The 18127-nt window shown below is 29.9% G+C and overlaps 3 protein-coding genes across 4 annotated transcripts; 1 reads left to right on the top strand and 2 right to left on the bottom strand.

Moving 5' to 3' along the window:
* Window positions 1-601: 601 nt before the first annotated feature.
* LOC134832992 (mRNA (2'-O-methyladenosine-N(6)-)-methyltransferase) lies at window positions 602-4745 on the bottom strand. 2 transcript variants are annotated; one of them, XM_063847175.1, is made up of 7 exons: window positions 4568-4745; window positions 3304-4490; window positions 2332-2556; window positions 1863-2269; window positions 1662-1805; window positions 1165-1246; window positions 602-1097 (listed from the first exon to the last, which is right to left on the bottom strand). In XM_063847175.1, exons 2-7 carry the CDS (start codon window positions 4462-4464, stop codon window positions 954-956), a joined length of 2163 nt encoding a protein of 720 aa, XP_063703245.1. In that variant the 5' UTR covers window positions 4465-4490; window positions 4568-4745; the 3' UTR covers window positions 602-953. The 2 variants fall into 2 exon arrangements, with proteins under 2 accessions (XP_063703245.1, XP_063703247.1); XM_063847177.1 differs by having other exon boundaries at window positions 4584-4745.
* A 3439-nt stretch (window positions 4746-8184) lies between these two features.
* Window positions 8185-10331, top strand: LOC134832861 (protein hook). Its single transcript, XM_063847065.1, has one exon. It carries the CDS (start codon window positions 8274-8276, stop codon window positions 10239-10241), a length of 1968 nt encoding a protein of 655 aa, XP_063703135.1. The 5' UTR covers window positions 8185-8273; the 3' UTR covers window positions 10242-10331.
* Window positions 10332-11612: 1281 nt separating this feature from the next.
* On the bottom strand, window positions 11613-18048 carry LOC134834299 (E3 ubiquitin-protein ligase mind-bomb). The gene is made up of 7 exons (XM_063848924.1): window positions 17991-18048; window positions 17399-17595; window positions 14094-16223; window positions 13070-13357; window positions 12920-13009; window positions 12417-12863; window positions 11613-12356 (listed from the first exon to the last, which is right to left on the bottom strand). The coding sequence occupies exons 2-7, from the start codon at window positions 17543-17545 to the stop codon at window positions 12216-12218; spliced, it is 3243 nt and encodes a 1080-aa protein (XP_063704994.1). The 5' UTR covers window positions 17546-17595; window positions 17991-18048; the 3' UTR covers window positions 11613-12215.
* Between the last annotated feature and the right edge of the window lie 79 nt (window positions 18049-18127).

Raw genomic sequence — 18127 nt, 5'->3', positions numbered from 1 at the left:
CAATTAATATTTATTATTACAAATAGGTGCCGTATTACTAAAACACAAACATTATATCGCTAATATAGGTACTGTTTCTGTTACTGCATTTATTATTTCTATATTTTTTATATTATTTTATGTATTAGTTTAAACTACTTGTTCTATTCTTATCAAGGGTTTGTCAATAATTAATTAAATTTTTTTAAAGATCATGATTTTTTATTTTTTTTACAAATATTTATAATAATAATATAAAATTAATATTAATTAATATAATAAATATTAATATTATTATAATTAATATATAATTAATAATAATAATATATTATATAATTATTATATATAATATTATATATAATAATTATAATATTATTAATAATTATATATATTATTTATTATATATTATTTTAATATAATTTCAATATATATATATTAATAATATATTTTATATTATTATTATACATATAAGCCTTCTAAAACATTAACATTGTAATATGGCGATAATTAAAAATGTTATTTTTTGCTTTTTTTGTTCCAGAAGTGCAACTTTATACATTCATACGTTCCAAAAATACAAAATAAACAATTAGTTAGGATAGACAGTTTGTGTATTTGCAACTTTTACAAGTATATTTAAAATAAAAGGGACGAAAAAGAAGGCTACGATATAATTTTGTTATGTTTTACTTGCGTAACAATCATTTTCAGCTATGAGATAAGAATTTATCTATTTTTTTTTACTTTACAAGTTTAGAGATTATTACATATTTGAACAAGAAAGTGATTAATTATTGTTGTCGTCAATTTCAAACCATTTAGCAGTAAACGCATACTGCACACATTTCTTTCATTCACATAAATATAAAGTTAATTGTCCGTCTCTTGTACGCGCACAGAAAAAAACTAAAGAAATATTTACACCAACGTATTTCTAACTCTTACCGCCAAACGAAAAGTAATTAAAATGTTCATTATTTAAGATCCGAAGAAGGTTCTTGCGCGAGTTTTCCTTGATGATTATCATTGGGACTTGCTCCATGATGCAGCGATTTGTCGCGATCACGTTCACGCCCCGGTCTAAATGATTCTAATAAAGCTTCAACCCGAATTTCAGTCTAAAAAAAAATTAATTTAATTTTTTAATGAGGATTTTGGAGGAGTTAAGATGAAATTTTGACTTACAGGTGCCCATTTTGTAAATCCAGCGTCATTTTGTAGCCAAACAACTAATGTTCCATACATGCATTTTACATTCCATTCAGACCTGAAATTAAAAAAAATACATTTTTTTTACAAATATTTCAAAATATGAAAAAAAATAAAAAAAAAATTTTTTTCAGAGAAACCAAAATTTTTTTTGCAAAAATTTAAAGAAATTATTTATTTTTTAATTTTTCGAAAATTTTTTCAAAAAACAGAAAACTTAAAAAATTAGTTCTAAAATAATTTAAAAAAAAATTAAATGAATTTTACAATTAAAATTTTTGTCAAAAAAAAATGAAAAAGAAAAAATAAAAAAAAAATTGTTAAAAAATAAAAATTCTAATTCGAAAAATTTTTTCTAAAAAAATTTAAATTAAATTTATAAAATGAAAATGTAATACAATGAAAAATTAAAAAAAAAATCAAGAAAAGCCAAAATATGAGAGAAAAATATTCTAAAATAAAAATTTACTCACTTTGGGATAATATATTGATATCCATGACGATATTCGTGTTCCATGCCCATCACAACGACTTGTTTCCGCTTAAAATGCGATTCATCAATCTTCGAGAGACATTGCAAAGGCGGGTCTTTCCATTCCGGCAGAAAAACGATAAAGCTAAAAAATTTTTTTTTCATTTTTACAAATTTTTTATAAAAACTTTAAAAATCTTACCTTAAAGGCTCCGTACTATCCGTCAGCAATTTCTCGATGTGAATCAGCGTGGCGTCAATTAGTTCCTCACAGTATGGCGGATTAACTTCGAACGAACCCGAAACTGGCTTAAACTCTAAGAAAGATCCTCGCGATCCAAAGTACGAATCTGTATCACCGAATGCCGAGCAATATTGCCTAAAATAGCAATTCAACGGACTTGCGAAACATTCGAACGTCACGCCAAAGTGTCGATGCAAACACTCGAAAACGGCAACGGGCAGCGAGGCTTGCGTCAATTCGCATTCGCGTTGCATGTGGTTCACGTTTCCGAGGAATGTCGCGTAGCGTTTCAACATGCAGTAAACGCGCCCGATGAACAAGTCGAATTTTTTGTCGTCGTAGCAGTTGTAACGGTAAAGTTGCTCCTAAAAAAAAAATTTTTTTTCAAGAATTTTTGAATTTTTCAAAAATTAAAAAAATATCTTACGAGTTTCTGTAAATGCAGCGTACTGATCATATGGGTATCGGGCGACGGGAGGATTGTTGAATGTGTGTACTTTATCGTCATGAAATCCTTGTCGGTCGTGTATTCAATGGCGGGCATTCGTGTTGACGGTATTGAAAATTGCATCGGATAACACCATACCTTTCGAGCCATGGGTTGAGGAAGGGGATGCGTTAATTCTTGTACGCCATGATCTTTCAAAAGTATCTAAAATGGAAAAAAAAATTAAATTTAAAAAAAATTTAAAAATAAAAATTTAAAAAAAAAAAAAAAAAAATTTTTAAAAAAAAAATTAAAAATAAAAATTAAAAAAAAAATTTAAATAAAAATTTAAAAAAAAAATTAAAAAAATTAAATTTAAAGAAAAATTAAAATTTAAAAAAAAAATTTAAAAATAAAAATTTTTCTGAAAATATTTAAAAAAAATTAAAAAATATTAAAAAAAAATTTTATTAAAATTATTTTATTTTTTATTAAAAAATATCACAAAGAAAAGAAAATGGAATATTTTTTTGAAAAATAAATTTATGAAGAAGAATTAAATTATAAAAAAATTATCAAAAAAATATTTTTTTTTTTAAAAAAATCATAAAGTGACAATTTTATTAATTTTTTTATAAACTCATAAGAAAATTTAAAAATTCGAAATTTTAAGGAAATTTAAAAAAAAAAATTCTTAAATATCATTTGTTTTTAATTTTAAAATTTTTTAAAATAATAAAATAAATAACAAAAATTTTGAATTAAAATAAAAATTAAATTAAATTAATTTTTTTTATAAATACTAAAAATTAAAAATGTGTTGAAAAAATTTTCAAAAATTTTTTTTAAACGTCAGAAATTAAAAAAAAAATAAAAAATTGATTTTAATAAAAAATTAATTTTTTGAGAAAATATAATTTTTTTTAAATCATGAAAATTTTATAAAATTGAAAAAATGTCTTAAAAACTTACTCGATGTCTTTCACGTATCCGTTTCGCATATTCCACAGACAAATGATAAACTTTTATACACAACGTTTCGACACTTCCTCTCACAATTTGTACGAGATGCGGTTCACATTGCCGCTTCAAATGCGCCAGTCGATCCTGAAAATCTTCATAACTTGCGCCAACTGTCTTCCGAAGCCATTCAAAGGTTTCTTCAGCAACCCATTTGACGACTTTCTTGCTTTCGGGCGGCGCAGGTCTCTGTTCGAGAATAAGTTTGGCTGCTTCTGCGTAACGCGAGAGTTGTTTGCGTGCATCTCCCGTGAATTTTGGTTTCACAATTTTGATCGGCATGTCGTTCATTATTTCGCGATACATCGACTGCGAAATCTCCGTCGCACAATGACTCGGAAGCAGCGGATCCATTCCGTTATCCGTAACTTTGCGCTCCATGAGCCAACGATTGAACGAGTCTTTGGGTGCTTTGATGTTTTCGCGCTTCTGACACAAATCCTCGTACGTTTTGACGAGTTTGAGCGTCAACATGCCACGCGTTGCCTCGATTTCGGGATGCGGCGGCGGAAATGTCGACGGAATCCGATCAAACATTATCACATTTGTCGGGATTTCGAGATCCCATGGTCCAGCAAGGATGAATTTCTTCAAGGGCGGTTGTCCGGAATGCGGATGTTGATTATTGCTGCCAACTTCCTCCGAACTTCGTCGTTTCATGGCATTGTGATTGGGCGTTGTTGCGCCCGATGGCATCGCACTTGGTCCGTTTCCTGTATTGTTGCCGTGACAAATGCCCAGAGGATCTGTTAGCGGGTCAAAAGGTTGAGGTCCTTTGCCCGGAGGCCATTCCCACAGCGATTCGCCCGTGATTTTGTTCCAAAAGTAGGGGCGATTTTCGCGTTTCGACCAAAATTTGCGCCATCCCATGTTGATCATTTCGTTGCTGAGCTCTTCGCCGTAATTCATCGAGCTGCCCGGAGCTCCGAGCGGCGTTGTTGCCGGAAATTCGGGAGATCCCGCTGACTTGATGGGCGTAGTTGGCGTCGTTGGCGTTGTCGGAACGGATGGCGATGACGGATGATCATGATTCTGACTCTGCGTTAGCTGTTCCCACGCAGACTGGCCCGACGACACTGCCGAATCCTTGTTTGCGCTGCTAATGTCATTCATCGTGTCACGATTTAGGGAGCTTTTGCCTGCAAATTTACGAGAAATTGTGAGTTGTTGTGATTGCTCGCAAAATAATAACAAATTTTCCCTCTCAATTGTTTACCTATGTACACATATACCTTATTTATGTCGAAAAATCAATGGATTTTACGCCGTTGTCGATACTTTTACTTGCACAACATCCGCGAGTGCTTCACTGACATTTTGCAACACTTTTCATTAATAAATTCGCGTAAATTACTCGAAAAACAGCGAAAAATTGGGAGCGTAAGATCTTTTTTTCTGACGACAAAACAGCTCGTTATTAATGGTGTCAAAAATGCGCATTATTTTCCATCCTAAACGAGTACTCGAATATTTACATCCCTACTATTTAGCTCCTAAAATTTCGAAATTCTCTTATTTTGCCATATTTCAACTTAATTTTATTCAAATTTTAATTTAAAAAATTAGAAAAATTAATATTTTACCTAAAACTTTAAAAATATTGAACAGTTACATTGAAAAAATTACGAGAAATTCAATTTAAAATTTTTAACATTTTCGAAAATAAGGTGACAATTGTCCTTGCCTTCGATATTACTCCCCGAATTTTGATTCTTGGAAAAAAATTTCAAAATTTTTAAACAAAAATTCAAAATTATTGTAAATTTTTTGTGAATTTTATTTAAACATTATCTAAATAAATTTAAAAAGTCTCAAAAGCTTCAAATTTATCAAAAAAAAAAAATTCTTAAAATATTGTCAAATTTTGATTTTTTTCAAACATTAGGTACTTTACTTGAAAAATTCAAAAAAAATTTATTTAAAAAATAGAGAAAGTAGTCGTCTAAAGAACGACATACTATACCGCATTTCGATGTTATATATCTACGCTTTTTTGTACTCTTCATTTTACAATTTTGTTCTCCTCAAATTCATATTTTTGTACTCCTCATGACCCTTTCGCAATTTCATACACATTCAAAACAAAACCAAGTCAAAGAAAAAATTTTTTTCAGTTTCAATTTTTTGGCAGTTTTGAGTTATAAAATGATTAAAAATGATAAATTAGAGCCCTCAGACAAATTTTTATCCATTTGGAGCAAGATTTGACAAAAATTGCTTTGACACAGTTTTTTTGCTCTTGATTTAGTTTTTAAAACAAAACTTTTAAATTTTTTTGCAGTTTTGAGTTATAAAATGATAAATTAGAGCCCTTTGACAAATTTTTATCCATTTGGAGCAAGATTTGACAAAAATTGCTTTGACACAGTTTTTTTGCTCTTGATTTAGTTTTTAAAACAAAACTATGTCAAAGAAAAAATTTTTTTTCAGTTTCAATTTTTTTGCAGTTTTGAGTTATAAAATGATTAAAAATGATAAATTAGAGCCCTCTGACAAATTTCAATCCATTTGGAGCAAGATTTGACAAAAATAGCTTTGACACAGTTTTTGACACGGTTTTTGACACAGTTTTTTTGCTCTTGATTTAGTTTTTAAAACAAAGCTATGTCAAAGAAAAAAATTTTTTTCATTTTCAATTTTTTGGCAGTTTTGAGTTATAAAATGATTAAAAATGATAAATTAGAGCCCTCTGATAAATTTTTATCCATTTGGAGCAAGATTTGACAAAAATTGCTTTGACACAGTTTTTGACACAGTTTTTTTTGCTCTTGATTTAGTTTTTAAAACAAAACTATGTCAAAGAAAAAATTTTTTTTCAGTTTCAATTTTTTGGCAGTTTTGAGTTATAAAATGATTAAAAATGATAAATTAGAGCTCCTCTGATAAATTTTTATCGATTTGGAGCAAGATTTGACAAAAATTGCTTTGACACAGTTTTTGACACAGTTTTTTTTGCTCTTGATTTAGTTTTCAAAACAAAACTATGTCAAAGAAAAAATTTTTTTTCAGTTTCAATTTTTTTGCAGTTTTGAGTTATAAAATGATTAAAAATGATAAATTAGAGCCCTCTTACAAATTTTTATCCATTTGGAGCAAGATTTGACAAAAATTGCTTTGACACAGTTTTTGACACAGTTTTTTTGCTCTTGATTTAGTTTTTAAAACAAAACTATGTCAAAGAAAAAATTTTTTTTCAGTTTCAATTTTTTGGCAGTTTTGAGTTATAAAATGATTAAAAATGATAAATTAGAGCCCTCTGACAAATTTCAATCCATTTGGAGCAAGATTTGACAAAAATAGCTTTGACACAGTTTTTGACACAGTTTTTGACATAGTTTTTCTCTTGATTTAGTTTTCAAAACAAAACTATGTCAAAGAAAAAATGTTTTTTCAGTTTCAATTTTTTGGCAGTTTTGAGTTATAAAATGATTAAAAATGATAAATTAGAGCCCTCTGACAAATTTCAATCCATTTGGAGCAAGATTTGACAAAAATTGCTTTGACACAGTTTTTGACACAGTTTTTTTGCTCTTGATTTAGTTTTTAAAACAAAACTATGTCAAAGAAAAAATTTTTTTTCAGTTTCAATTTTTTGGCAGTTTTGAGTTATAAAATGATTAAAAATGATAAATTAGAGCCCTCTGACAAATTTCAATCCATTTGGAGCAAGATTTGACAAAAATTGCTTTGACACAGTTTTTGACACAGTTTTTTTGCTCTTGATTTAGTTTTTAAAACAAAACTATGTCAAAGAAAAAATTTTTTTTTCTGTTTCAATTTTTTGGCAGTTTTGAGTTATAAAATGATTAAAAATGATAAATTAGAGCCCTCTGACAAATTTCAATCCATTTGGAGCAAGATTTGACAAAAATAGCTTTGACACAGTTTTTGACACAGTTTTTTTGCTCTTGATTTAGTTTTTAAAACAAAACTATGTCAAAGAAAAAATTTTTTTTTTTCAGTTTCAATTTTTTGGCAGTTTTGAGTTATAAAATGATTAAAAATGATAAATTAGAGCCCTCTGACAAATTTCAATCCATTTGGAGCAAGATTTGACAAAAATAGCTTTGACACAGTTTTTGACACAGTTTTTTTGCTCTTGATTTAGTTTTTAAAACAAAACTATGTCAAAGAAAAAATTTTTTTTTCAGTTTCAATTTTTTGGCAGTTTTGAGTTATAAAATGATTAAAAATGATAAATTAGAGCCCTCTGACAAATTTCAATCCATTTGGAGCAAGATTTGACAAAAATAGCTTTGACACAGTTTTTGACACAGTTTTTTTGCTCTTGATTTAGTTTTCATGTCAAATAAAAATTTTTTTTTTTCAGTTTCAATTTTTTGGCAGTTTTGAGTTATAAAATGATTAAAAATGATAAATTAGAGCCCTCTGACAAATTTCAATCCATTTGGAGCAAGATTTGACAAAAATAGCTTTGACACAGTTTTTGACACAGTTTTTTTGCTCTTGATTTAGTTTTTAAAACAAAACTATGTCAAAGAAAAAATTTTTTTTCAGTTTCAATTTTTTTGCAGTTTTGAGTTATAAAATGATTAAAAATGATAAATTAGAGCCCTCTGACAAATTTCAATCCATTTGGAGCAAGATTTGACAAAAATTGCTTTGACACAGTTTTCTTCGAAATGCGGTAAAAAAATTCTTTTTGACAAATTAAAAATTTTTTAAATTTTTATTTGAAGATATTTTAATTTTTAACAAAATCTTTAAAATTTCATAGAAAAATTAAAATTTCATTTAAAAAAAATTTATATCCCCAAATTATAAATAAATCATCTGGTCACCATTTTCGAAAATCAAAAAATTTCACCAAAATAAAAACATTAATCATAGACTTCCTGCTGATTTTTTTCATTTTTATTGCATTTCTGCGAGATTTTTGTGTTTAAAAGTATTGTCTCAGCATGCAGGAGGAAAACCGTGAGATGTATGCGTGTCTCATCGAATGGCTTGCGCTCGTAAATGGCGAAAGCGACGCAAATAAATTCACACCCTCGTATTTATCCAATGGCATGATTTTCGCCTTAACTCTGCACCAAATTGACCCGTCGTACTTTTCGGAGGAACGACTGCTGTCGAAAATCAAGCAAGATGTCGACACGAATTGGCGTCTCAAGGTCTCGAATTTGCGAAAAATTGTGGATTTCTTGTACAATTATTACATCGACATGCTTGGCTTGCTCAACTTATCTGACGCACTAAAACCTGACGTTGGCAAAATCGGCGAGAAAACTGATAAGCACGAAATTGGCAAGTTGGTGCAATTGATTTTGGGATGCGCCGTCAATTGCGCGGAAAAGGAGAAATATATCACGCAAATTATGGATTTGGAGGAAGATTTGCAACGAAACATCATGAAGGCCATCCAGAGTATCGAATATATTTGGCAAAATTGCACGCCGCCCCGAAGTTTACCTCCTGCCGTTGACTCGAAAGCAATTTCCGACGAACGAGACAACCTGGCACAACGATGTCACGAATCAGAGTTGCAAATTTCGGCGTTACTCGAGGAAAAATCGACTCTTTTGCAGGAAGTTCAAAAGTTACAACAACTCGTTGATCGATTGGAAAACCCAAGTACCGTAATTGGCGACGACGGGACATCTTTGGGACCAATTCAGGCAGGATCGGCGCGTTATAACGAGCTGCGAAAGCAATGTGCGGAACTAAAAGACGATTTGCTGCAAGCGGAGACTGCAAAAGACGATTTGAAGATGAAATGCATCCAACAAGAGCAGGAAATCGTAATTTTACAAGCGAAAATCGAGGATTTGCATCATCAAAGTAGCGAAGTTGCGGCGTTAAAGGACGAAATCGATGCCTTGCGAGAAACAAATGAAAAAGTGAAGATCTACGAGCAACAATTGGCGGTTTACAAGAAGAAAATGGACGATTATAACGACATGAAGAAACAAATTAAGCTTTTGGAAGAACGAAGTGCCGAATATTTGAAGCAAAATATGCAGCACGAAGACGATGTGAAGAAATATTCCGGCATCAAAGGTCAAGTTGATCTCTACAAGAAGGAAATTGACGATCTTCACACGAAAATCGACCAACAAATGAACAAAATAACCAAATACGAGTACGATTTGAACATTGCCCAATCGAAAGTGAGTGCTTTGACGCGAGAAAAGGAAAATTTATTGGCTGAAAAAGACCAACTTTTGGAGCAACTCGATGAATTACGGTGCAATCCTGCTGAACAAATTTCCGGAAATACAGTTTCAAGCGAACTTTTGACATCGTCCACGTTAAAAGAGAAACTCGAACGTTTAGAAGCCGAAAACAAAGCACTTCGAGAAGGCAATGGAGGTCAAACAGCACTCGCTGACTTGTTACACGACGCCAATCAACGTGCCGAAAAGTTGCGGGAACAACTCAAAGAAGCCAACCAAAAAATTCTCGTTCTTGAAGGTTCGCCGACCTCGACATCGACGACGAAAGATGAAGCCGACATCGAATCAAAATACGTGAAAGAAACGAAGGAAAGTCAAGTCGCATCGCTGAGCAACAAAGTGACGAATCTCGAAGCGGCACTTGCGGCAAAAACGCAAGAATTGACGGCGAACGAGATGCGGTACAAGAAACTCTTGGAAAAGGCGAAAGAAGTGATAAAATCGATGGATCCGACGGTTCCGTCGCCGAATGAAGAGGAAAAGGCGGGAGTTGTCGACGAAGGACATGCGCCAATGTCGCAACTCGAAGAGAGATTAATTGTGTCAGCGTATTACAATTTGGGATTGCAATGTCAAAGGGATGCAATTGACACGAGACTTGCCTTACTAAATAGTCCCGGGCAGAGTTTTCTTGCGAGACAGAGACAACCTGCGCCGAGAAAGCCGATGAATGTGAATTATAGCAAAAAGTAACTTTAATGCGTTTATGAAAAAAGTATTTTTTTTTCCTTACAATTTTATTGTATTTTTGAATGATTGAGAAAGAACAAAATAAAATTTATGTTGCACTTTTTAAAATTAAAATTGATTTTTGAACAAGTTAAAAATTATTAAAAAAAAAATTCATGAAAAAAAAAATTCTTAAAAATTTTTCATGAAAAAAATTATTAAAAAAAAATTAATGAAAAAAATTTTCATGATTCTATAAAAATTTTTAAAATTGATTCACTTGCTTTTTTTAAGTTTTAAGAGACGAAAATCATCTCAAAAAAATTATCATTATAAAAATTAATTAATTTTTTTTATTTTTTGAAAAATTATGAAAATAAACCAAAAAAAATATTTTTTTTGATATAAAATTTAATGTTTCGCTATTCAATTTTCGACTCAAATTTTCAAAATTTTTAAAAAATCAGTTCATTTTTTTTTTAATTTTTAAAAAATAAAATTTATGACAAAAAACGATTTTCAATATAAAAATAATTTTTTTAAAATTTATTTTTTTTTTTGTAAAAAAAAATTTTTAAAATTTTTTTTTTTTTAATTTTTAAAAATAATTTTTGTGATAAAAAAAAAACAATTTAAAAAAAAAATTTTTAAATATTTTTAAATATTTTGAAAATAAATCAAAAATATAATTTTTGATAAAATTTTTTTTAAAAAAAATATTTGTGAAATTTTTAAAAAATCGATACATTTTTTTAATTTTTTCAAAAAATAATTTTCGATATAAAAAAATAAAAATTAATTTTTTTTATTGTTTTTTTTTTTGAAAAATTATGAAAATAAACCAAAAAAATATAATTTTCGACATGAAAAAATTCTCACAATTTTTAAAAAAGCAATTCGATTTTTTTTTAATTTTTTAAGAGCAAAAGTTATAAAAAAAATAAAAATAAATTTTTTTAAATACTTTTGAGAAATTTTGAAAATAAATAAAAAATTTAATTTTTTTACAAAAAAAAAGTCAGAAAATTTTTAAAAATTAGTTCAATTTTTTTTTTTATATTTAAAGAAGAAAATTTATGACAAAAAGCAATTTTCGATATTAAAATTTAAAATTAAAAAAAAATATTTTTTTTAAATAAAAATAAAAATTGATTTTTAAATAATTTTTTAAAAAATAAAAAAATATTTTTTTTTTATTTTTTGAAAAATTATAAAATAAACCAAAAATGGAATTTTTAAAAAAATTTATGAAAAAATTTTTTTTAAAAAGATTTCGGAAAAAAGGACTTGAAAAAATATGAAATTTAAAAATTTTATTCGAAAAAATAAAACTAATTTTTTGATTTTTATTTAATATTTTATTCTACATTTATTTATATATTTTCATTTAAACCTTTGACGATTCTATGAATAAGAATAAGTGTTGAAAATGAGTAGTTTACTGAGCAAGCTAATATTCATATGTAATAATTTTGAATGAAAAATGTTTAAAATGTAACTTCTGCAATTTCCATTAAAATACATTTTCACTCTTCTTTTTTTTCTTTTCTTATAAAACTTTCTACAAAAATTTTTCCTGTTACGATTTTCAAACTTTTAGTTTTGTGGCCATTCATTTGCACTATTCTTTGAATTTTATTTTTTTTTTCGTTGGAATTTTTTTTAAATTTCGAAGCCAAAGATTAAATTGTGATTTTTTTAAATTTAAATAACAAACAAAGTCTTTTCTTTCTTTTTTGATTTTTTTTTGTTCGAACAAACAAAACAAAAACAACGCGTATTACGTATTTTAACTTAAACTCAATTAATTGAACATGAACACTTACATGACTAATTGGATGCAAAAAATAATATAATATAAAAAATAATAAATCTTATTTGTGATGGAGAATGAAACTAATTTCTAACAAGGCAATTTTAGTTTTTTTTTTCTTTTTTTCTCTAAATTAAATGATTGGAGGACATTTTTTATCAAGTTTTTGTGAAACTTAAAATTTTTTAGAATAATAAAATTCGTTTTTCGACCTTTTTGCGACAAATGGGACATCCTTCGATTTGATCGCCGCACATTTGACACGTTCCATGCCCACAAAGGAAGACCATGTTGCGGATTCTGTCGAAGCAAACGGGACACATTGTCTAAAAGTTTAAATTTTTTTTAGTTTTGATGATTTTTGATGAAGATTTAAAAAAAATTACCTGTTCCTTGATATCCTGCAATTGTTGTTGTAATCGTTGTACATCGTTCACTAAATTCAAGTTGTTTGTCGTTACGCCCGAAATTCCTGCAGCGGCATTAGTTGTCGAAGAAACATTTGCCGCTTCATTTGTCGTGTTTGCAGCGACATTATTGTTATTCGCAGCAACGGGCGTCGTCGTATTGTTCATTGCAACACCATGTCCCGCATTATTGCATCCCGTGATTTCCAAGACTTTTTTCTCCTCGTCGTGATGTGCTGTTTGTAGTTTACTAATTGTGCCCTGTCCGCCCGAACAAACCGATAAGGGAACCATTTCCGTGATATTTGTGCGACATTGAACGCATTTCTTCATGATTGACGAGCAACTTTCGCATGCAACCATATGCCCGCACGGTTTAAAGAACACAGAAGCACGTTTGTCGGAACAAACGAGACATTCGTCAATCTAAAAAAATATTTTTTAAATTTTTTTGAGTTTTTTTTCAGAAAATCAAAACAAACCTTTTCACGAGAAGCAATCGTTTCACGACACGACAAACACTTTTTGACTCTTGGAGCGCATCCATCACAGCAAACAACGTGCCCGCAAGGCTAAAAAAGTAAAAAAATTAATTAAAAAAATATTTTAAAAATTTTTGTAAAAATAATTACTTTGAAAATTGTGTCTCTCTTGTTATCAGAACACAAGAGACATTCATCCAAGCCTTGATTCTCATTCACTCCGTGAGCTCCTGTGTTGCTCGTGCTCGTTGAAGCTGCTGTTGGTCCTTCCATATCATCAGTTTTGCGTTCGTTGTAGCATTTCACGAGAGTTTTACACAAATTGGGATCCGGGCAAAGATCCAAGGGTGTTTGGAGTTTACGATTTTTGATCGTCAAATCAGCTCCGTTTGCGGCGAGGAAACAAGCAATTGATGCGGATGCTTTTTTGTCGGTGTGCTGAAAAGGAAAATAAAATTTAAATTAATTTTTATTGAAATTTTTAATAAAAATTCGATCATTTTGAAAATTTGTTAAATTTTCGACCAAAAAAAAATTTTTGCTCTTTAAATTCAAAAAACCTTAATTTTAATAGTCCACCAAATTTTAAGTTTTGAAAATTTTCTTAAATATTTTTTAAGTTAACGAATTGATCGTTTCCAAAATTGAAATGAAATTTTTTGATTTGAAATTTTTCTTCACAAATTCTTAAGTTAACGAAATTTTTATTTCCAAATTCTTAAGTTTTTGAAATTTTTTTTCACAAATTCTTAAGTTAACGAACTTAAAGTTTAAAAATTCTTAAGTTTTTTGAAATTTTTTCTTCATAAATTCTTAAGTTAATGAATTTTCAATTTCTAAATTCTTAAGTTTTTGAAATTTTTCTTCACAAATTCTTAAGTTAATGAATTTTCAATTTCTAAATTCTTAAGTTAACGAAATTTTTATTGAAAATTCTTAAGTTTTTAAATTTTTTCTTCACAAATTCTTAAGTTAACGAAATTTTAATTTAAAATTCTTAAGTTTTTGAAATTTTTCTTCACAAATTTTTAAGTTAACGAAATTTTTCTTCATAAATTCTTAAGTTAATGAATTTTCAATTTCCAAATTCTTAAGTTTTTTGAATTTTTTTTTTCACAAATTTTTAAATTTCGAAAATTAAAAAAAAAAAATAAAAATGTCAAAAAATACTTACATTCCTCAATCCCATGAGAAGTTTTCCGAAACCTTCATTATCCTGCAATTGTCTCAACTGTGACAACGTGTGATGTCTCAAAGCCTCATGCAGCGGCGTATCTCCATCTTTATCGGGAATATTTAAATTTGCTCCTTCACGCACCAATAACTTGACAATTTGCACGTGTTGCCGTTCAACGGCGAGATGCAAAGCAGTTTGGAGATTAACATTCTGTCGATCGAGATTCGCCTTGCCAATATGCACAAGCAGCTCAGCAATTTGCACATGATTATTCAATGCCGCCAAATGCAAAGCCGTATATCCATCATCTTTCTTCTCCTCGACAATCCAATGTCGATTCGTTTTTGAAAGCAGAATTTTCATCGCACTCGGATTTCCCTTGAGCGCCGCATGATGCAACGCATTGAACCCATTGTTGTTCGTTAATGTGATGTCGGCGCCGTAATCCAAGAGAAGGGCAAGCATGTCGTCATGCTCTTTGGAAATTGAATCGTGTAACGGCGTATCGCCTTCGGAATCTTGCAAACTGGCGTGACATCCGAGCTCGAGAAGGGTTTTAACGATATTCAAGTGACCTTTGTTGATGGCGATATGTAAGGCGGTTTGACGTCGTTTATTGCGCGCATTGAGGTCAGCACTCGCTTTTGAGAGTAGTTCGATGACACGTGGTTCGTCGCCGAATGCTGCATGATGCACGGCTCGATCGCCGTCTTTGTCTTCGATTTCGACATCAGCATTGTGACGCAATAAGCATTGAATAACCTCCAAATGCCCGTTTTGACTGGCTGCTTGAAGTGCTGTATGACCCGCAAAAACGCCATTTACGTCAGCTGGAGACGTTGTTTGACCATTTGGAGCACATCCGGAAAGAAATTCTTCGCATTTTGTCGCGTCGCCATTCGCAGCTGCCTTGACAAGTTCTTCTGTGATGTCTCCCGAGACATGAGGCTCGAATAATTTCTTCAAAATTGCCGATAAACGTTCTCCGTTGGAAGTGACAGCAACTGAACCATCACTCGAAGAAGCAACTTTTGTCACCGCAAGCGGATTATAAGTCCAAGATGTGTTGCAAACCTCAATTTTCAAGTCGTTATCGTGATAAACTTGTTGCACACGCCCAACTTTACCCAAAGTAGGCACCATAGCTTCCGCCCATTCGCCATGCCCTCGTTGAAGAATCTTAATCCGTTCGATATCGCTGCAAATTTTCACAAAATCTCCAACGGCGAATTGTTGTCCCGTCGCATCGGTATTTGTGCTTGAAGGACTCGAAATTTTCGTCAAAGCATTCGGATTAAAAGTCCATCGATTCGCACTCGGATATGCTACGACGATATCATGATCTTCGTCAATTCCCACGACAGTTCCGATATTCGACAAACACTCGTACATGCCATCAGTCCATCCCCCGTGCCCATGTTGCAACGATTGCACGACATCAATTTCCAAATTAACCGCTACTTGATCCCCAATTTGAAACCCGTACGATCCCTTGCCTGCGGAATTTTCTCCCAACAACGGCAGATGATCCCGATACACTGTCGTGCCTTTCGCATCATTCACAACTTTCAAATCTGCCATTCCTTGATATCCGACGCGATATAAATTCTTTGCGCCATTATCCCAAACGACATATGCCGCACTTCGGGGCGACGCGGCACTCCAATCTTGTATTTCATTGACTTTGCCACGTCGTCCATTGCCGCCATCTTGATCCTCCCATTGCCAGTCGACGCCACGTACGACACGAGCTCCCGGAAAAATTCCGCGAACGGCGATTTTTTTGCTCTTGCGACGCGGTTCAAGCATCGTACGTTCGCCAGCGGGCATTGTCATGCGGTAGAAACGATGGCGTAAATGGTGTTTGTCGCCGTGATAACAAACGCTGCACAGATCGTAGTTGCTACATTCCGCGCATTTCCAACGAATTCCGAAAATTGGTTGTTGGCGGCATGTGTCACACATTGTTCCGTCGTGTTTGGTGCCCGTTGGAGCACTATCTAAGACACGAAGATCATAAGCGCCTGAACAACGATAATTTGCAGCTGTGCCATTGTCCCATACAACGACAACTTCTTCAGCAGATTCGAAACTTCGAACTGTTCCGACATGCCCGTCGCCGCCATCCTAAAAGAGAAAATTAAAAATAAAGTAAGTTAATTTGTTTTCGATAAATTTTTAATAAAAAAAAAATATTTGATAAAAATTTAAAAAAAAAAAATTTTTTGATTAAAAAAATTAAAGAAATAGTAAATAATAAATTAAATTTAAAAAAATTAAAATTTTTATAATTTTACAATTTTTAAAGAATTTTTTTTTATTAAAAAAAATATTTTTTATGAAAAATAGATTTTATTAAAAAATTTAAATTTAATTTTTTTTATTGTTCTTATTTTCATAGAAAAAATAAAATAAAAATAAATTTAAAAAAAAAAAATTTAATTAATTATTTCAAAACTTTTATTATTAAATTATTTTTATTTTTTAATTTATTAATTTTTCGCTTTTGAAATGAAAAATTTAAAAAAAAATAACTTATTTTAATTATTTAAAATTATCTAAAAATATTTATTATGTGAAAAAATTTAAAAAAAAATAATAAAAAATTTGAGAAATTTTAATTTTTAAAAATTTTAAGAAAAACCAACTAATGATATATAAAATATATTAAAAAAGCGAAAATTTATATATATATATTTTATTTTTTTTTCATTAAAAAAATAATTAAAATGAAAAAAAAACTTAAAAGGCCCTTTATTAAAATTTAATATTAAAAGCTCTAAATTTAAAAAATTGAAAAAAAAAATTAAAAATAAAAACAAATTACCTAATTTCAGTAACTTTCAAAGAAAATTTCATGTTTTTTATTAAAAAAATATTTTTATATTTTTCATTAAAAAAAAAAATTAAATTGAAAACATTCTTAATTTAACGAAAAATTAAATATGATTCATATTTTTTTTTCAATTAATTATTTTAGAATTTTTTTTAATAGATTATTAAATATTTTTAATTAATTAATCAATGTATTGAAAAAATAAAAAAATAATAAAAATATAAAAAATATGAATAATTTTTAATTTAAATTAACTAATGTTTAATAATAAAATAATAATAAAATGTAAGAAAAAATTAGAAAGGTAAAATTTTAATTTATTTTTTTTTATTTTTTTCATTCGAAAATAAAAATTCAGTTTAAATAAAAAAATAATTATTTTAATTTAATTTTTTTATAAAAAATCTTAAAATCAAGAAAAAATGAAATTTACTCAAAATTAAATATTTTTCATTAAAAATCTTACCTGTTTCCCCCATTTCCAATCAGGTCCTCTAATTACTCGTGCTCCAACGCCTCCATCGACGACAACAGCTCGTTGCATGGATCTCGGAACAAGTTGTGGCGTAGTCTGATTCGTTTGTGATTGTTCAATATTTGCAGCACATGCCATTATTTTGTTGTCCAAATTCAAGCAATTAATTTTTTCAGCACATTGGTTAACTGCAACGAGAAAAGTGAAATTTAGTCAATATATTTGTTATGTGGTTGCCAAACAACAACTCGAATCGGGGAAAATGGTGTCGATCTCAAAGTATTTTTTCGAAAATTTTCATTGCACAAGAAGCGAGACAACGGGCGAAATGTGTCGAAATGCGCTGCGCGATGTTTAAATTTCATTCACCTTCGTGTGAAATTCAGTGATTTAATAATATTTTGGTTTCATTAACACAAAAATTACACAAACATTGGGCAATCCACACGACACACAAAAATTTTGTCTAAGGTCATGTCTTATTTCGGGGATTTTTAATGCGCTTTGCGAGATTCTAACACATCGCGATGATGCTTTGGTCGTTCTTTTACAATTTAAAACACTTTTTGGAGCCTCAACTCACCGTTTTTCAGGACAAAATACGAAAAAAATAATGAAAAAAATGTTCCTTCACCTTTTTTGATGGCAACAAAAATTTGAGTCGTATGAAAGTGATAACGCCCAATGCAAAATTCGAAATTTTTGACAGTCCCAAGACAC

Source organism: Culicoides brevitarsis, chromosome 1 (assembly GCF_036172545.1).
Source record: "Culicoides brevitarsis isolate CSIRO-B50_1 chromosome 1, AGI_CSIRO_Cbre_v1, whole genome shotgun sequence".
In the NCBI taxonomy this organism is placed as follows: Eukaryota; Metazoa; Arthropoda; class Insecta; order Diptera; family Ceratopogonidae; genus Culicoides; species Culicoides brevitarsis.
This window is presented reverse-complemented; position numbering and strand designations above follow the sequence as displayed.

Bases quoted from the DNA above. Each gene is read 5' to 3' on its own strand.
- LOC134832861 (XM_063847065.1), top strand. From the start codon at position 8,274: ATGCAGGAGGAAAACCGTGAGATGTATGCGTGTCTCATCGAATGGCTT.
- LOC134832992 (XM_063847175.1), bottom strand. From the start codon at position 4,464: ATGAATGACATTAGCAGCGCAAACAAGGATTCGGCAGTGTCGTCGGGC. The intron at 2,557-3,303 runs GTAAGTTTTTAA...TTTCCATTTTAG, and splicing joins GGATACGTGAAAGACATCGA to ATACTTTTGAAAGATCATGG. The intron at 1,806-1,862 runs GTAAGATTTTTA...AAAATTTTTTAG, and splicing joins GATAGTACGGAGCCTTTAAG to CTTTATCGTTTTTCTGCCGG.
- LOC134834299 (XM_063848924.1), bottom strand. From the start codon at position 17,545: ATGGCATGTGCTGCAAATATTGAACAATCACAAACGAATCAGACTACG. The intron at 13,358-14,093 runs GTAAGTATTTTT...TTTCCTTTTCAG, and splicing joins TTCTCATGGGATTGAGGAAT to CACACCGACAAAAAAGCATC. The intron at 12,864-12,919 runs GTTTGTTTTGAT...ATATTTTTTTAG, and splicing joins CGATTGCTTCTCGTGAAAAG to ATTGACGAATGTCTCGTTTG.